Genomic DNA, 18,811 nt, shown 5'->3' on the forward strand with positions numbered 1-18,811 from the left:
TCTGACGGTGGAGTATGTTTTGTCTAGCCCAGCGCTGTCCAGTAAAAACCACTGAGTAGCCACAGCTGTGGGTGACACTGTTTTAGCCAGTGGAAAAAGCCTCACATCCAATACAGGTAAATGTACTTGACTTAACAAACATCTTCCACCATTCAGTAACCAAGGAAGTGAAGCATGCACAACGATCAAAAAAACACTTGCACATTCTGCTTCTCATCTCACTTTTTTACCAACAGAAAGGTTAAAGTTCACATGCATGTCCTCCGTGAACAGGAATATTGAGATTACATGCCCAATGACAATCTATTACTCATTTAAAAAATCTACTAATCAGATATGCAATTAACCACATCTGGCTTTTCAATTAGCCAAATCTGGATTCCCAATTATCTACATCTGGATTCCTAATTAACCTCACCAAAAGGGGGCACTTGATTTAAAGTTATGCTCAAAATAGTTGTGTCTGGGGACTAATGTATTGGATTTATCAGTGTAGTGTGTAATGTGTCCTTATTTATTCAAGGTTTAAGGGGATGAAAGCTGGCGTGTGTACATACATGAGCACAAAGTGCTACCTTCTCCTTGTACCCGGGTCTGTCTCTCTCTTTTTTGAAACAAAATACCAAATTAGCAAAGGAGGCAGTCGCTCTGGTTTCACACTCTGCAATTCTGCGTGAGAGGGAAGGGAGCGTTTTTTTTCAAAAGACTTAACAGCCTTTTAGGGGGTTTGTGGGCAAGTGAGGGTGAAGGGACTTGAAACAAAAAGCAGGCGCGTCTTGATATCGCAATAAGAATTCCCGTGTGTTGTCTGATTGTTTCGCGATCCGTTACGTGTAATAATTTGAGGTTGGTGCTGTGTTCTGCGGCGTGTGTTTCACACATGGATTGTGATGTGTCACCGGGGCAAAGGGCGTGACTCCATGGAGAGTTATTATGGCTACAATGTTTCTTAATCATTCAAAGAAAGAAGGAAGATGTAACTCGTCGACTTGTTCTGTCTCCCTTTTTTAACGAGATGTGTGCTAAATCACACTGTTGCTATTGGTGTTGCCTTGGGAAGTCGCAGGAACCGGATGACCGGGTGACACCTCAAGGCGTGTTTTACAGGGACCTGCCGCATTTAATCAACGCAGATGGGAATTACTTATTCTGCAGATATTGGATGCCAAAAACCCAGCCCAGGTTAGCTTTAGCTTCAATAGAAAAACAAGAAAAGGCTTTTGGTTCTGGTTTAACTTAATGGCACTCGGTTGTTGAGTGAGTTTTTCATATGCAGATGCAATTATATTATGCATATGTATTATGTAGATGCAATTTCATCCGCCCCCCCCCCCCGAGTTTAAACAGGGGAGGAAAGAGTTGGGCGGGGCAAGTGACATTGATCTCGGGTATCAGGCAATGTTTCAAGGCCCCCACAAGAGATCATAATTCACTTACAAAATCCCAATTATGCCAGCCTTGGGCCGACCATTCACCAGGACATTTCTGCTGCTACCGAAGTGCTCAACCACATCCTCACCACCACCTTTGATGGCCTAGTCCTGATTGAAACTATTACTCTCTCACACCTTAGCCATTCCCCTGGTATGCTCCTCATCTTCGCTCCCTTCAGTCCAAGGACTAATCACAGACTTGAACGGATGTGGCGGACAACTGGTTTAGCCATTCACGCCAGATCTGGCTGTACCACGTAAAGCACTATCGGGTCCTGCTCGCTCTGCCAAAATTGCTCATTATTCCAGGATAATTCTGGAATGCAAAGATAATCCCTGGCTTCTTTTCACTACTGCAAACAGTCTTCTTAAACCCCTCTCCTCTGCCTCCTCCACACTCGCCTCCAACAAGTGCGAGGAGCTCATGTACTTCTTTGCCTCTAAGATTGAGACCATCCGATCAGCTGCCTCTGCCACTTCCCTTCTTCCCCTAGCCCACCGGGGTAAACTTCCTCTAAGGTTCCCCCCATCCTATCCCTGAACACTCGTCTCTTTCCAGTTTCTCTCCCATCACCCCTCATGACCTCTCTTCACTCATCCTGTCTACGTGACCTGCTTCCTGCTCCCTTGACCCTATTCCCACCAAACTGACTACCCAACTTCCTTTTCTGAGTCCTATGTTAACTGATAGTGTTAACGGTTCTCTCTCCTGAGGTACTGTCCCCCTCCTTAAAATCTGCCATCACCACTCTCCACAAAAAAACAACTGAACTCCTCCGGCCTTGCAAACCCCATCTCCTACCTCCCTTTCCTCTCCAAAGTCCTTGGAACATGTCGCTACCCAAATCCGTGCCCATCTTTCCCAGCACTCCACGTTTGAATCCGTCCAATCAGGTTTCCGTCCCTGCTACAGTCTCAAATTACATCTTATTATGACTGTGACAAAGGTAAACCATCCCTCCTCATTCTTCTTGACCTGTCTGCAGCCTTTGACACGGTTGACCATTCCATCCTTCTCCAACACCTCTCCACTGACATCCAGCTGGGTGGGACTGCACTCACCTGGTTCCATTCTTATCTATTTAATTGTAGCCAAAGAATCACCTGCAATGGCTTCTCTTCCAACTCAGACATTGTTATCTCTGGTGCCCCCCAAGGATCTATCCTTAGCCCCATCCTATGCCTCATCTACACGCTGCCCCTTGGCAACATCACCCAAAAACACCACATCAGTTTCTATCTGTATGCTGACGATGCCCAGCTCTACCTCACCACCACTTCTCTTGACCACTCCACTGTCTCTAAATTGTCAGACTGCTTGTCCGACATCCAGTTCTGGATGAGCAGAAATTTTCTCCAATTAAATATTGGGAAGAGCAAAGCCCTAAAACTGCCTATTTCCATTTCCGTAACATCGCACATTTCCCTCGCCCGTCCCTCCGCACCCGCCTCTGTCTCAGCTCATCTACTACTGAAGCCCTCATCCATGTCCTTGTTACCTCTAGACTTGACTATTCCAACACACTCCTGGCTGGCCTCCCACGTTCTACCCTCCATACACTTGAGGTGATCCAAAACTTGCACAAATTCCCGCACAACCCTGTGTTTCCTGTTAGATGTGTGGCCATGGCCGCGTACTGCTACAGGGAACCCGCACAGCCGGCATTTCAATGTAAAAACCACACGTGCGGTAATTTGAATGGCCCACACAGCCACTTAAAGGGGCTGAACAGGGCCAAAAAAATGACAGGGAACATAGCCCATCACCCCTGTGCTCACTGACCTACATTGGCTCCCGGTTAAGCAACGCTTTGATTTTAAAATTTTCATCCTTGTTTGCAAATCCCTCCATGGCCTCGCTGCTCCCTATCTCTGCAATCTCTGAGGGTTGTGAATCTTTGGAATACTCTACCCCAAAGGGCTGTGGATGTTCAGTTGTTGAGTATATTCAAGGCTGAGATAGATAGATTTTGGACTCTAGAGGAAGCAAGGGATATGGGGATCGAGCGGGACAGTGGAGTTGAGGTCGAAGGTCAGCCATTATTTTATTAAACGGCGGAGCAGACTCAAAGGGTCACATGGCCTACTCCTGCTCTTAACTCTTATGTTCTTATCTCCTCCATCCCCACAAGCCCCTGAGTTTTGTATGCTCCTCTCATTCTGGTCTCATGAGCATCCCTGATTTTAATTGCTCAATCATTGGTGGTCGTGCCTTCAGCTGCCTGGGCCCTAAGCTCTGTAATTCCCTCCCTAAATCTCTTTGCATCTCTACCTCTCTGTCATGTATGTATGCTTAGGTTTACTAGCCACCAGATGGCACCACTGTCGGAGGTCATTGGGCTATGCGGCCCAGGTATCAAAGGCCAGCCACCTTGTAATGTAATCACTTTGGGCCCTAATAAAGTACAGCTGGGTTTATACCTATTTGGAGATAACAGTATTCTGTCTATTGAGTTTTTGCATACACAGCATTTGGCGACGAGGTAACAAGAACCTTTGCATGCAAAAAGGAGCATTTGGAATTTAGAATTCTGGAGCGATTCATGGAGGGAGAAGATTGGGCAGACTTTGTAGCCGGCTTGAACCAGTATTTAGTGGCCAACAAAATGGAGGAAGAGGCAGACGCAGTTCGGCGTCGGGCGGTCCTCTTCACGGTTTGCGGTCCGAAAATCTATGGACTCAGAAAGAATCTCCTCTCGCCCTTAAGTCCAACGGACAAGGACTATGAAACATTGTGTGCTCTGGTATGTGACCATCTCAAATCAGATGAAGGCAGCATCATCTCAAGATATCGATTCTATACGCACGTTCATTCTGAGGGCCAGGATGTATCGGAATTCGTTGCCGACCCAAGACGTCTAGCTGGACCATGTAAGTATGAAACTGCGTTGGCAGACATGCTGCGGGACTTCTTTGTAATCGGCATCAACCACGAGGTGATCCTGCGTAAGCTACTGGCGGCGGAGACACTGGATTTGAGCAAGGCCATCATGATTGCCCAAACATGCATAATGACCGACAAAAGCTTAAAGCAGGTCTCATTGAAAAATCGGAACTCGGCAAGTACTGTAAACAAGATAGTATGGCAGGGCCTACCCGACTGCGAACGCGAAACCCGTGGCTGCTCAAAGTCCGCCAATGGGAATGAATGCGATATCACCGTGTTGGTGTTGTGGGGGAATTCATCGGCATCATCAGTATCAGTTTAAACAGTACATTTGCAAAGGCTGTTCGAGAGTGGGGCATCTCCAGCGCATGTGTCCGCAACTGAGCAAGCATGCTGCGACACATCACGTGGAGGATGATAACCAGTCTAGCGCGGATCCAGATATGCAATCCGAGATACCAGAGGAAGAAGTGTACGGACTGTATTCGTTCCTAACAAAGAGCCAACCGATAATGATTAATGTAAAACTTAATGGTGTGCCAGTATCGATGGAATTGGACACGAGTGCGAGTCAATTAATAATGAGCCAGAGGACATTCGACAGGCAGTGGGATACTAAGGCTGTGAGGCCTAAGCTGAGTCCAGCTAATGTCAAGTTGCTTACGTACACTAAAGAACTCATAACGGTGATTGGCAGTGCTGTAATCAAGGTGTCGTATGATGGTGCAGTTCACGATTTACCGTTATGGATTGTTCCAGGCAGTGTCTAATACTGTTCGGCAGGAACTGGTTAGAAAAAATCAAATGGAACTGGAACAAGATCAAAGCGTTGTCGAAGGAGGAGGATACTCCATGTGCTCAAGTGCTGAGCAAGTTCCCCTCGCAGTTTGAACCAGGCATCGGCAATTTCACAGGAGCCAAGGTGCAGATCCACATGGACTCGGATGCAAGACCCGTCCATCATAAAGCTCGGGAGGTTCCATACATGATGAGGGAGAAGGTTGAAATCAAACTGGACAGACTCCAGCGTGAAGGGATCATATCACCGGTCAAATTTAATGAATGGGCCAGCGCCATTGCTCCCATGTTGAAGAGTGATGGCACTGTCCGGAATTGTGGAGACTACAAGGTTATGCTCAACCGAGTTTCGAAACAGGATCCATTACCGAAGGCTGATGACCTGTTTGCAACGCTAGCCAGGGGGAAGTCATTCACAAAACTGGATCTGACGTCGGCCTAAATGACATAGGAGCTGGTTGACATGTCGAAGAAACTTACGTGCATCAACACTCATAAAGGACTGTTTATCTACAACAGGTACCCTTTTGGAATTCGCTCGGCTGTAGCCATATTTCAGAGGAACATGGAGAGTCTACTGAAGTCCGTCTCCAGAACTGTCGTGTTCCAATATGACATACTGGTCACAGGTCGTGACTCCGCTGAACATCTGAACAACTTGGAAGCGGTTTTACATTGTCTGGAAAAAGTGGGACTCCGACTGAAACGCTCGAAGTGCATCTTCATGGCACCGGAAGTCGAATTCCTGGGGAGGAAAATTGCTGCTGATGGTATCAGGCCTACGGACTCGAAAACCGAGCCCATCAAAAATGCACCCAAGCCTCAGAATGTGACGGAGCTTGGTCTGCTCAACTACTTTGGTAATTTCTTACCGAGATTAAGCACCTTATTAGAGCCACTGCACATGCTGCTAAGAAAAGGCGACAACTGGGTTTGGGGTGCATTTCAAGATAGAGCTTTTAAGAAAGCTACTAATCTGCTTTGCTCTAACAAGCTGTTGGTACATTATGATCGATGTAAGCATCTAGCATTGGCCTGTGCTGCTTCGTCATATGGAGTTGGTTGCATGCTCCAACAAGCTAATGAGTTGGGTAAATTACAACCTGTTGCATATGCTACAAAAAGTTTGTCAAAGGCAGAAAGAGCCTACAGCATGGTAGAGAAAGAAGCACTAGCCTGTGTGTATGGGGTTAAAAAGATGCATCAGTACCTGTTTGGTCTTTGGTTTGAACTGGAAACAGATCACAAGCCACTCATTTAATTGTTTTCGGAAAACAAAGGTATCAATACCAATGCGTCGTCCCGCATCCAGAGATGGGCGCTGACATTATCTGCCTGTGATTATGTCGTTCACCATAGACCTGCCGCTGAGAATTGTGCCGATGCATTGAGCCGTCTGCCATTGCCCACACCGGAGGTGGAAATGCCACAGCCGGCAGACCTACTGTCAGTCATGGATGCTTTTGAAAGTGAAGGAACCCCTGTCACGGCCCAACAAGTTAAGACCTGGATCAGCCAGGACCTGATATTATCAGTTGTGAAACGTTGTATCCTTAGTGGTGATTGGTCTGCCATACCCAAGCAAATGTGTGAGGAGGCCAAACCTTACATCCGTGGCAAAGATGAACTACCCATTCAATCAGATTGTATACTGCGGTAATCGTGTTGTTATGCCAAGAAAGGCAGAGAGAAATTTGTGCATCATCTACATAGCACCATCCTGGTATTGTCATGATGAAAGCTGTCATGTATTAAACTATCATTGTAACCCATGTATAAGCTGACCTAAGTTGTACACCTTGAGAACATTGACCACAAGGGGGTGAATTTGTGGGAGACACTCCTAACCTGGATTTTTAGGTATAAAAGGGGAAGCTCCACCCATCTTCTCCACTTCAGTGCTGGCTAATAAAGATTACTGGTCACAGAATGACCTTCTCTCTAGTATGGGCCTTGTGTGCATTTGTACTGTATAGTAAGAACATATTATTGGCGATGAGAAACTGAGATTTAAACCAGGCGAGCATGGCCACGAGCAGCACAGATGAGAGGTACTGTGTTGGTGATGATTGGGACGATTTTATTCAGAGACTACAGCAAAGTTTCATCACTAAGGAATGGCTGGGACAGGATTCGGCCGACAAACGCAGGGCTCATCTCCTGACGGTTTGTGGATCCAGAACGTACTCCCTGATGAAGGACCTTCTGGTGCCAGAGAAGCCGGCGGACAAGACTTTTGAAGAGCTCGGTAAGTTGCTCGGGGAACACGTTAAACCGGCGAGCAGCAGGCACATGGCGAGACACCGGTTTTACATGCACCGGCGGCGAGAAGGGCAAAGCGTTCCTGACTTCGTGGCAGATCTCCGGCGACTGGCAAGCCTATGTAAGTTCACAGATGCATGCAGAGCAGAGATGCTGCAAGACTTTTTTATTGAGGACATCGGGCACGCTAGGGTTTTCATTAAGCTGATTGAGACCAAAGACTTGACCTTGGAAGCGGCGGCTCTGATAGCCCAGACATTTATCTCAGGGGAGGAAGAGACCAGAATGATGTATGACAAAAATCTTGGCTCAAATGCAGCAAATGACCAGGGAGTCAACATTGTTAATGCAGCACACAGTTCTCTAGGTAGACAAGGGCAATCGGATATGCCCGAGCATGTAGTCGAACCCAAAGGGGGAATTTAACAGAGACAATGGCTAGCTGAACAGCAATTCATGCCAGCGTAATGGACAATGCGGCCAGTAATGGGGCCATCAACACCTGTTAATGGTGCGCTTAAGGACAGTTACAGAGACAGTCAGAAACGATCGACTGGTAATGGACCTTTTGTTTCCAACAACGGGGCCTCCAGCTCATGCTGGAGGTGTGGAAGCAAACACCCAGCCAGAGCTTGCAGGTATCAGCAATATACCTGCAGAAACTGCAACGTCAGCAGTCACTTGGCGCATATGTGCAGGAAGCCTGCAGCCAGGTTGATGTACGAGGAGGATGGGCCCGATGTAAGCCCTACGAGGCCAAATGAATACTGGGGGAAATCACGAAGCTGAAGTTCAGCGAGTTCATGTGGAGCACATATACAGTTCATATACCAGGACGCCACCGATAATGATGAAAGTGCTCCTCAACGGCATCCCAGTATTATTGGAGCTAGACAGCCAGTCCCTGATGAGTATCAAACAGTTCAAAAGGTTGTGGGTGTCCAAGGCCAGGAGGACAAAATTATTGCCGATTGACGCACAGCTACGGACATATACAAAGAAGATAATTCTGGTGCTAGGCAGCGCCACGGTAGTCGTGACCCACAAAGATTCGAAGAACGGGTTGCCGCTCTGGATTCTCCCGGGGGACGGTCCCGCACTGCTGGGGAGGAGTTGGCTTGCTGTCATGAACTGGAATTGGGGCGATGTCAATGCAATTCTTCTGTGGAGCGAGTATCATGCTCACAGGTCCTGGACAAATTTGACTCATTATTTCAATCCGACATCAGCACTTTCATGGGGGCCAAGGTAGTGATCCACATAAACCGAGACGCCAGGTCAGAACACCACAAGGCCAGAGCGGTGCCGTACGTGATGCGGGAAAAGATAGAATGCGAATTGGACTGGCTGCTGAGGGAAGGCATCATCTCGCCAATCGAATTCAGTGACTAGGCGAGCCCGATCATGCCGGTGCTCAAGGCGGATGGGTCTGTCAGGATATGTGACGATTACAAGGCCACCATCAATCGGGTGTCACTCCAAGACCAGTACCCGCTACCGAGAGCGGAGGACCTCTTTGCGACGCTTTCCAGTGGCAAACTTTTTTCAAAATTGGACCTGACCTCAGCTTACATGACCCAGGAGCTGGCGAGTAAGTCTAAGAAGCTGACCACCATCACAACACACAAGGGGTTGTTTGAGTATAATAGATGTCCGTTTGGGATTCGTTCGACCGCCGCGATCTTTCAGCGAAATATGGAAAGCCTCCTCAAGTCGATTCCAAGGACGGTAGTTTTTCAAGACGGCATCCTCGTCACGGGTCTCGATACTGAAGAACACCTCCACAACCTGGAGGAGGTGCTACGCAGACTGGACTGGGTAGGGCTGCGACTGAAAAAGGCGAAGTGCGTCTTCTTAGCTCCAGAGGTAGAATTCCTGGGGAGGAGGGTAGCAGCAGACGGGATCAGAACCACTGCGTCCAAAACAGAAGCGATCCAGAGAGCACCCAGACCCCGTAACACGACGGAGCTGCGTTCGTTCCTGGGGCTCCTGAACTATTTTGGTAACACTATTCCCAAATTGGCACGCTTTTAGAGCCGCTACACGTGCTCCTACGCAAAGGTCGCGATTGGGTCTGGGGGGACAGCCAGGAAAGGGTTTTTGATAGAGCACGTTTGTTATGCTCCAACAAACTGTTAACATTATATGACCTGTGTAAGAAACTTGTTCTAACGTCTTCCTCTGGGGTCGGGTGTGTGTTGCAGCATGTGAATGCTAATTGGTCAGTTACAGTCGGTAGCTTATGCCTCCAGAAGTCTGTCCCAGGCAGAAAAGGAAGCGCTAGCATGTGTATATGCAGTAAAAAAATGCACCAGTGCCTGTTTGGCAGGAAATTTGAGCTGGAGGCAGATCACAAACCCCTAATGTCCCTTTTGGCCAGCAACAAGGCCATAAATGCGAATGCATCGGCCCGCTTACAGAGGTGGGCACTTACGTTAGCAGCATATGACTACACAATTCGGCACAGACCGGGCACTGAAAACTGTGCCAATGCACTCAGCAGGCTCCCACTAGCCTCCACTAAGGGGGCAACTGAGCATGATGCTGAGATGGTCATGGCTGTTGAAGCTTTCGAAAGCGAAGACTCACCTGTGACAGCCCGTCAGATTAAAGTCTGGGCAAATAAAGACCCGCTACTGTCTTTAGTTAAGAAATGTGTCCTGAATGGGGACTGGGCAGCCACGTATGGGGCATGCCCTGAGGAATTTAAACCATTTCATAGGTGCAAGGATGAACTCTCGATTCAGGCCGATTGCCTACTGTGGGGAAACCGAGTAGTCATGCCCCAGAGGGGCAGAGAGGTGTTTATCAGAGAACTTCACAATGAGCACCCGGGCATTGTCATGATGAAGGCAATTGCCAGGTCACACGTTTGGTGGCCAGGGATAGATGCAGACCTGGAAGTTTGTGTTCGCAGGTGCAACACGTGTGCTCAGCTGGGCAACGCATCCAGGGAAGCCCCCCTTAGCCCCTGGTCCTGGCCCGCCAAGCAATGGTCACGCATCCATGTGGACTACGCAGGTCCTTTCATGGGAAAAATATGTTTGGTTGTAGTAGACGCCTACTCCAAATGGATTGAGTGTGCCATTTTAAATTCAAGCACATCCTCTGCCACAGTAGAAAGTCTACGGGCAATGTTCACCACCCGTGGTCTACTGGACATCTTGGTCAGCGACAATGGCCCGTGCTTCACAAGCACTGAACTCCAGGACTTCATGGCAGGCAATGGAATCAACCATGTCAGAATGGCACCGTTAAGGCCGGCCTCAAACGGCCAAGTAGAACGAGCAGTGCAGATAATCCAACAGGGGATGCTCAGAATCCAAAGGGGTTCCCCACAAAGCCGCTTATCACGCCTCCCATTGGCCAATAGATCCCGACCACACTCGCTCACAGGGGTTCCATCCGCAGAGCTGCTAATGAAAAGGACGCTCAGAACCAGGTTATCCCTTATACACCCTACTATGAAAGAAATTGTTGAGAGCAGGCGTCAGTCACAATGTGACTACCATGACAGGAATGCGAAGGCGCAATGTATTGATGTCAATGACCCTGTTTTTGTCCTTAATTACGCTGCAGGGCCCAAATGGCTTGCAGGCACTGTGATTGCCAAAGAGGGGAATAGGGTTTTGGTAGTTAAATTTACTAATGGACAAATCTGCCGCAAACATGTGGATCAAACTAAAAGGAGGTTCAGCAACCCCATAGAAGAAGCAGAGGAAGAACACGACGTAGGGTTTACTCCAGCACAGGTGACTGAACACCGGAACCAAGTGGAGGAGAGCCCAGTCACTGTGGGCAGTCCGGAAATGCCTGAGGCACCGCAAACAGCAGACACTCAGGCCAGCATCCAACAATCGGAGCCCCAACTCAGGCGCTCTACAAGGGAGCATAAACCACCAGAGAGACTTAACCTGTGATCCCAATAAGATTTTGTGGGGGAGATGATGTCATGTATTCAACTATCATTGTAACCCATGTATAAGCTGACCTAAGTTGTACACCTTGAGATCATTGACCACAAGCAGGTGAACTTGTGGAAGGCACACCTAACCTGGACTTTCAGGTATAAAAGGGGAAGCTCCACCCACCTTCATCACTTGAGGTCTTGGTAATAAAAGTAACTGGTCACAGAGTGATCTTCTCTCAAGTATGGGCCTCATGTGCATTTATACTGTATAGTAAGGACATATCAAAAGCGATTGGCAAGTCTCAAGTATGGTGGCCTGGAATTGACGTTGATCTGGAATCATGTGTACATCCGTGCAACACTTGCATGCAGCTTAGTAAAGCACCAGCAGAATCGCCGCTGAGTCTATGGCCGTGGCCATCTAAACCATGGTCCAGGATCCACATCAAATTTGCAGGTCCCTTCCTAGGAAAGATTTCTTAGTTGTGGTGGATGCTTATTCCAAGTGGATAGAGTGTACAATCATGTCATCCAGCACATCCACAGCTACCATTGAGAGCCTTCGTGTCATGTTTGCTACGCATGGTCTGCATGACATCGTTGTAAGCGACAACGGATCTTGCTTCACCAGTATGGAGTTTCAAGAATTCATAAAACTCAATGGTATCAAACATGTGAGGTCAGCACCATTCAAACCCGCATCCAATGGACAAGCAGAGCGTGCGGTCCAAACCATCAAGTAGAGTATGAAACGTGTAACTCAAGGTTCACCGTAAACTCGCTTGTCACGCATATTGTTTAACTACAGGACAAGACCCCATACGCTTACCGGAGTCTCTCCTGCTGAACTATTGATGAAGAGAGGCCTCAAGACCTGGCTTTCTCTTGTCCACCCTGATTTGAATAATTGTGTCGAATACAGACATCAAAGCCACCAAGGGTATCATGATCGCGCTACTGTGTTACGCAACATTTCTATCAATGATTCTGTGTATGTACTGAATTATGGTCAAGGTCCCAAATGGATTGCCGGTACTGTTACGGCCAAGGAGGGTAACAGAGAGTTTATCGTTAAGCTCAAGAATGGGCAGACAGGCAGAAAACATGTCGATCAGATAAAGCTGCGGCACACGGATGAACCGGAACAGTCTGAGGAAGACACAATCAGTGACCGACCAACCTACCCTCAGTCATCAGAGGACTCCGCTGTCATCAATGAATCTGGACTTTCAATCAGTGACATGGTCAATGAATCTGGATTTTCAATCCCTGACATGGTCATTGCCACTCCCATCAGATCGGCTACCTAGCCCCCAGTCATAACAGATTCAGAACGCTCACCCCAAGGCTGGAGTTGAACTGAAACGTTCAACTGGGGAGCAGAAAGCCCCGGACCGTCTCCATTTGTAAAAAGACCATTACAGATATCTTAAAGGGGGATATTATCATGTTTGTATGCTTGGGTTTACTAGCCACCAGGTGTCACCACTGTCGGAGGTCATTGGGCTGTGCGCATGTATTTGCGGCCCAGGTACAAAAGACCAGCCATCTTGTAATGTAATCCCTTTGAGCCCTAATAAAGTAGAGCCAGGTTTGTACCTGTTCGGAGTTTACAGTATTCAGTCTATTGAGTTATTGCATACACAACACTCTCTTTCCTCCTTTTAAGACCCTCCTTGAAATCTGCCTCTTTGACTAAGCTTTTGATCATCTGCCCTAATCTCTCCTTATATGGCTCGGTGTCAAATGTTGTTTTATGATACTCGTGTGAAGCGCCCCATTTTATTATGTTAAAAGCGCTGTACAACTTCAAGCTGTTGTGTGTGTTATCTTTTTAAACTGCCTCCTTTTAATTAATAACAGGTTAGATATATATGTACAAAAGCAAAATACTGCGGGTGCTGAGAATCTGAAATGAAAACAGATAATGCTGGAAATACTCAGCAGGTCAGGCAGCGTCTGTGGCAAGAGAAACAGAGTTAACGTTTCAGATCAATGACATTTCGTCAGATATATATACTGCCCAGCCATTCGCGGATGTGATTCTTAAATTATTATTTATTCGGGAATTTCCTGGACTAACTTGAAAGTATCGTTTGCAGTGTTTTTGCAACGTTATGAAATAATTTTGTTTCTTCCCCCTGTGTAAACTGAGAATGCCTGACAGGCAAATCCTGTTTATCCAATTAAGGTTGGCTGGGATTGAACACAAATCTCTTTGTACCCCGTGCAAAACATGGTGGGATAATCAGTAAGAAGGATGAACGATTCATGTCTCGCTCTTATACAGTCAGATATTTCACTGGCAATAAATTATTTTGTACAAAGGATGTCAGAAGGACAAGGGCAGCAGGCGCATGATAGCATCATCACCTGCAAGTTCCCCTGCAAGTTACGCACCAGCCTGACTTGGAAATATATCGGCCGTTCCTTCATCATCGCTGGGTCAAAATCCTGGAACTCCCTCCCTAACAGCACTGTGGGAGAACCTTCACCACACGGACTGCAGCGGTTCAAGGCGATGGCTCACCACCACCTTCTCAAGAGCAATTAAGGATGGGCAATAAATGCCGACCTTGCCAGCGACGCCCACTTCCCAGTACAACAAAAAAAGTGCGAGGAATATGGTTGTATAATGATTCTTTCCCTTCCTCAACTTTTCACAATTGTAGCCATCTGGATTGTTCCTGTAATATCGATCATTTCATTAGGATTTAAGTAAAGGTAATTGAAAGTAATATTTTACTGCTCACTTTGGTAAAATGGATACCCCTCCATTCAATGACTAAATACATAGAGGTCGAAGAACATAAGAACATAATAATTAGGAGCAGGAGTAGGCCATTCGGCTCCTCGAACCTGCTCCGCCATTCAATAAGATCATGGCTGATCATCGACCTTGTTGTGTATCTGTAAAGCATGCACTCCCATGTTCCGCCACCAGGGAGCTCATCCCCTGAAGTCCAAAGATATCCCAGCATCCCTTGGGAGCACTGTATATAAGCCGGCCCCTAAGGCCTGTTCCTCACTCTGGAGTGTCTTATTAAAGACTGAGGTCACTGTTACTTTAACCTCCCTGTGTGCAGCCTTATCTGTGTTAGAAACACAATAACTGGCGACGAGAATACGAATCCAACGCAAAGATGCAGCAAATTGTGGGCATCCTGGAGAAGTTCTCGGAGGTTGAGGACTGGGAAGACTATGTGGAACGGCTAGACCAGTACTTTGTGGCCAGCGAGCTGGCGGAAAAGGAGAGCAGTCCTCCTCACAGTCTGCGGGGCACCGACCTACAACCTCCTGAAGAATCTTCTGGCTCTGGTGACACCCATTGATAAGTCATATGAGGAGCTGTGCACACTTTGCGGGAGCATCTTAACCCAAGGGAGAGCGTGCTGATGGCGAGGTATCGGTTCTACACGTGCCAGCGATCTGAAGGTCAGGAAGTGGCGAGCTACGTCGCTGAGCTAAGGCGACTTGCAGGACAATGTGAGTTTCTTGGTTACCTGGAGCAAATGCTCAGAGACTTTTTTGTACTGGGCATTGGCCACCAGACCATCCGATAAAAACTTTTGACTGTCGAGACACCGACCCTCAGTAAGGCCATTGTGATAGCACAGGCATTTATGTCCATCAGTGATAACACCAAATAAATCTCTCAGCACATAAGTGCTAGCAATGTTCATAAATTAACTTGAACTGTGTTTGCAAGCAGAAATGTACAGGGCAGAACCCACCAGTCTGCAACTGCCAGCAGGCCTCAGGTGACCCAGATGACTCAGAGTCCCCAACAAAGGATGAATGCAAGGCAATTCATACTTTGTTGGCGTTGTGGAGGCTTCCATTCAGCCTATTCATGCCGCTTCAAAGGGTATGTTTGCAAGAGCTGTGGAACAATGGGGCACCTCCAACGAGCTTGCAAACGAGCTGCAAGCTCTGCAAAACCTGCTAACCACCACGTGGCAGAGGAAGATCGGTCCATGGTGGATCAAAGCAATTTTGAGCCTCAGAGAGAGGAGGCAGATGCTGAAGTACACGGGATGCACAGATTTTCGACGAAATGTCCACCTATAATGCTAAACGTAAAATTGAATGGCTTACCCGTAGCCATGGAACTGGACACTGGCGCTAGCCAATCCATCATGAGTAAAAAGATGTTTGAGAGACTGTGGAGCAACAAGGCACTCAGACCAGCCCTGAGCCCCATCCACACGAAACTGAGAACGTACACCAAAGAGCTTATCACTGTCCTGGGCAGCGCCATGGTCAAGGTCACCTACGAGGGCACGGTGCACGAACTGCCACTCTGGATTGTCCCGGGCGATGGCCCCACACTGCTTGGAAGGAGCTGGCTGGGCAAAATCCGCTGGAACTGGGATGACATCCGAGCGCTATCACATGTTGATGAGACCTCATGTACCCAGGTTCTTAACAAATTTCCTTCCCTTTTTGAGCCAGGCATTGGAAACTTTTCCGGGGCGAAAGTGCGGATCCACTTGGTCCCAGAGGCACGACCCATTTACCACAAGGCGCAAGCGGTACCTCACATGATGAGGGAGGGAGTGGAAATCGAGCTGGATAGGCTGCAACGCGAGGGCATCATCTCCCCAGTGGAATTCAGCGAGTGGGCCAGCCTGATTGTTCCAGTACTCAAAACTGATGGCATGGTCAGGATTTGCGACGATTATAAAGTAACTATTAATCGTTTCTCGCTACAGGGCTAATAGCCGCTACCTAAGGCAGACGACCTATTTGCGACGCTAGTAGGAGGCAAGACGTTCACCAAGCTCAACCTGACTTCGGTCTACGTGGTGCAGGAACAGGAGGAGTCTTCAAAGGGCCTCACCTACATAAACACGCACAAGGGACTGTTCATCTACAACAGATGCCCGTTTTGAATTCGGATGGCTGCAGCAATCTTCCAGAGAAACATGGAGAGCCTATTCAAGTCGATACCACACACCGTGGTCTTTCAGGACGACATATTGGTCAAGGGCCGGGACACCGCCGAGCACCTAAAAAACCTGGAGGAGGTCCTCCAGCATTGGGCTGCGGCTGAAGAGGTCGAAATGCGTCTTCATGGCAACAGGAGTTTTTGGGGAGAAAGATCGCGGCGGACGGCATTCGGCCCACAGACGTCAAGACAGAGGCATTCAGGAACGTGCCCAGGCCACAGAACGTCAGGGAGCTGCGGTCGTTCCTGGGACATCTCAACTATTTTGGTGACTTCCTACTGGGGTTAAGCACCCTTTTAGAGCCCCTAGATGCGTTATTGCGCAAAGGTGAGAACTGGGTATAGGGAAAAAAATAAGTAATTGCTTTTGAGAAAGCCAGAAACATTTTATGCTCCAACAAACTGCTTGTATTGTATAACCCGTGTAAAAGACTTGTGCTAGCATGTGACGCGTCATCGTACGGAGTCGGGTGTGTATTACAACAAGCTAACGTTGCAGGGAAGTTGCAACCTGTCGCCTATGCTTCCAGGAGCTTGTCTAAGGCCGAGAGGGCCTACAACATGATTGAGAAAGAGGCATTAGCGTGTGTGTTCGGGGTAAAGAAAATGCATCAGCATCTGCTTGGCCTCAAATTTGAGCTGTAAACGCCTCACATCACTGTTCACTGAAAACAAGGGGATAAATACTAATGCCTCAGCCCGCATACAATGGTGGGCACTCGTGCTATCAGCGGAAAGCTATACCATCCGCCACAGGCCAGGCACTGAGAACTGTGCGGATGCTCTCAGTCAACTACCATTGCCCACCACAGGGGTGGAAATGGCGCAGCCTGCAAACTTGTTGATGGTCATGGAAGCGTTTGAAAATGATAAATCACCTGTCACGGCCCGCCAGATTAGACTTGGACGAGCCAAGATCCTCTGCTGTCCCTCGTAAAAAACTGTGTACTGCATGGGAGCTGGGCCAGCATCCCCGTTGAAATGCAAGAACCAATCAAGCCATTCCAGCGGCGAAAGGACGAGCTGTCCATTCAGGCAGACTGCCTGTTGTGGGGTAACCGCGTAGTGCTACCAAAAAAGGGCAGGGAGACGTTCATCTCGGATCTCCACAGCACACACCCGGGTATAATAATGATGAAAGCGATAGCCAGATCCCACGTGTGGTGGCCCGGTATCGACTCTGACTTAGAGTCCTTTGTACGGCAATGCAGCTTATGTGCTCAGTTGAGCAACGCGCCCAGAGAGGCACCACTAAGTCTGTGGTCCTGGCCCTCCAAACCATGGTCGAGGATCCATGTCGACTATGCGGGCCCGTTTCTCGATATAATGTTCCTGGTGGTGGTGGATGCTTTTTAAAAATAGATTGAACGTGAAATAATGTCGGGAAGCACCGCCACCGCCACCATTGAAAGCCTGAGGGCCATGTTTGCCACCCACGGCCTGCCTGACATACTGGTCAGTGACAATGGGCCATGTTTCACCAGTGCCGACTTTAAAGAATTCATGACCCGCAATGGGATCAAACATGTCACCTCGGCCCCATTTAAGCAGCCTCCAATGGGCAGGCAGAGCGGGCAGTACAAACCATCAAACAGAGCCTTAAACGAGTCACAGAAGGCTCACTCCAAACCCGCCTGTCCCGAGTACTGCTCAGCTACCGCACGAGACCCCACTCGCTCACAGGTGTGCCCCCGGCTGAGCTACTCATGAAAAGGACACTTAAAACCAGACTCTCGCTGGTTCACCCCAACCTGCATGATCAGGTAGAGAGCAGGCGGCAGCAACAAAATGTAAACGATGGTCGCGGCACTGTGTCACAGGAAATTGATCTGAATGACTCTGTGTATCTGCTAAACTATGGACATGGTCCCAAATGGATCGCGGGCATGGTGATAGCTACAGAAGGGAGTAGGGTGTTTGTAGTCAAACTAGACAATGGACAAATTTGCAGAAAGCACCTGGACCAAACGAGGCTGCAGTTCAGACTGTCCTGAACAACCCACAGCAGACATCACCTTTTTCGAGCCCACAACACACACCCAAAGGATCAATGACACCACGCCGGACCAGAAAATCGGGAAGGAAGCCATCACCGAAGGTGTTCCGTGCCATGTGGCAAGATGTGGCCCAGGAGGTGGTGGCCAGCACTGTGGTGCAGAGAAGCCTCATCCAGTGCCGCAAAAAATTGAACGACCTATGTCGGGTGGTGAAGATGAGTACAAGCTTCCACACCTCCTCCATATCAGCCTCTCAACCTCTGTCTCTGCACACTATGCAAATCACCATTTCCACACCACTCAACCACCAAGCACCTGCAGATACTCACATTCACATGCTCATCTTACGCCTTGCCTACGTCCACAGCGATTCAACCATGGCAGGCATATCTTCCACATACATAGCTGGACTCTTAATTAATACGTAATAGACAGGAGCAGTAGAGGACTGGAGATGGGGAACCTGAACCGTGGCCCCTCTCTGACCTTGATGAGCGAGTGCCCGTAGGTAGTGGGCCATGGTAGTGGGCAACAACGATATCTTTATTCCGTCTCCTTTTCTCATACCACTCC

At 48.3% G+C, this 18,811-nt stretch overlaps 1 protein-coding gene across 1 annotated transcript in view; it reads left to right on the forward strand.

Moving 5' to 3' along the window:
* The first annotated feature begins 974 nt into the window (after window positions 1–974).
* The window catches only part of LOC139276944 (monoglyceride lipase-like), a 127,804-nt gene continuing 109,967 nt past the window's right edge, over window positions 975–18,811 (forward strand). Inside the window, exon 1 of the mRNA XM_070894942.1 lies at window positions 975–1,182. Within this exon, the coding sequence (XP_070751043.1) occupies window positions 1,016–1,182 (167 nt within the window). The 5' untranslated portion in view covers window positions 975–1,015. The remainder of the gene's footprint in view (window positions 1,183–18,811) is intronic.

Source organism: Pristiophorus japonicus, chromosome 12 (genome assembly GCF_044704955.1).
Source record: "Pristiophorus japonicus isolate sPriJap1 chromosome 12, sPriJap1.hap1, whole genome shotgun sequence".
NCBI lineage: Eukaryota > Metazoa > Chordata > Chondrichthyes > Pristiophoridae > Pristiophorus > Pristiophorus japonicus.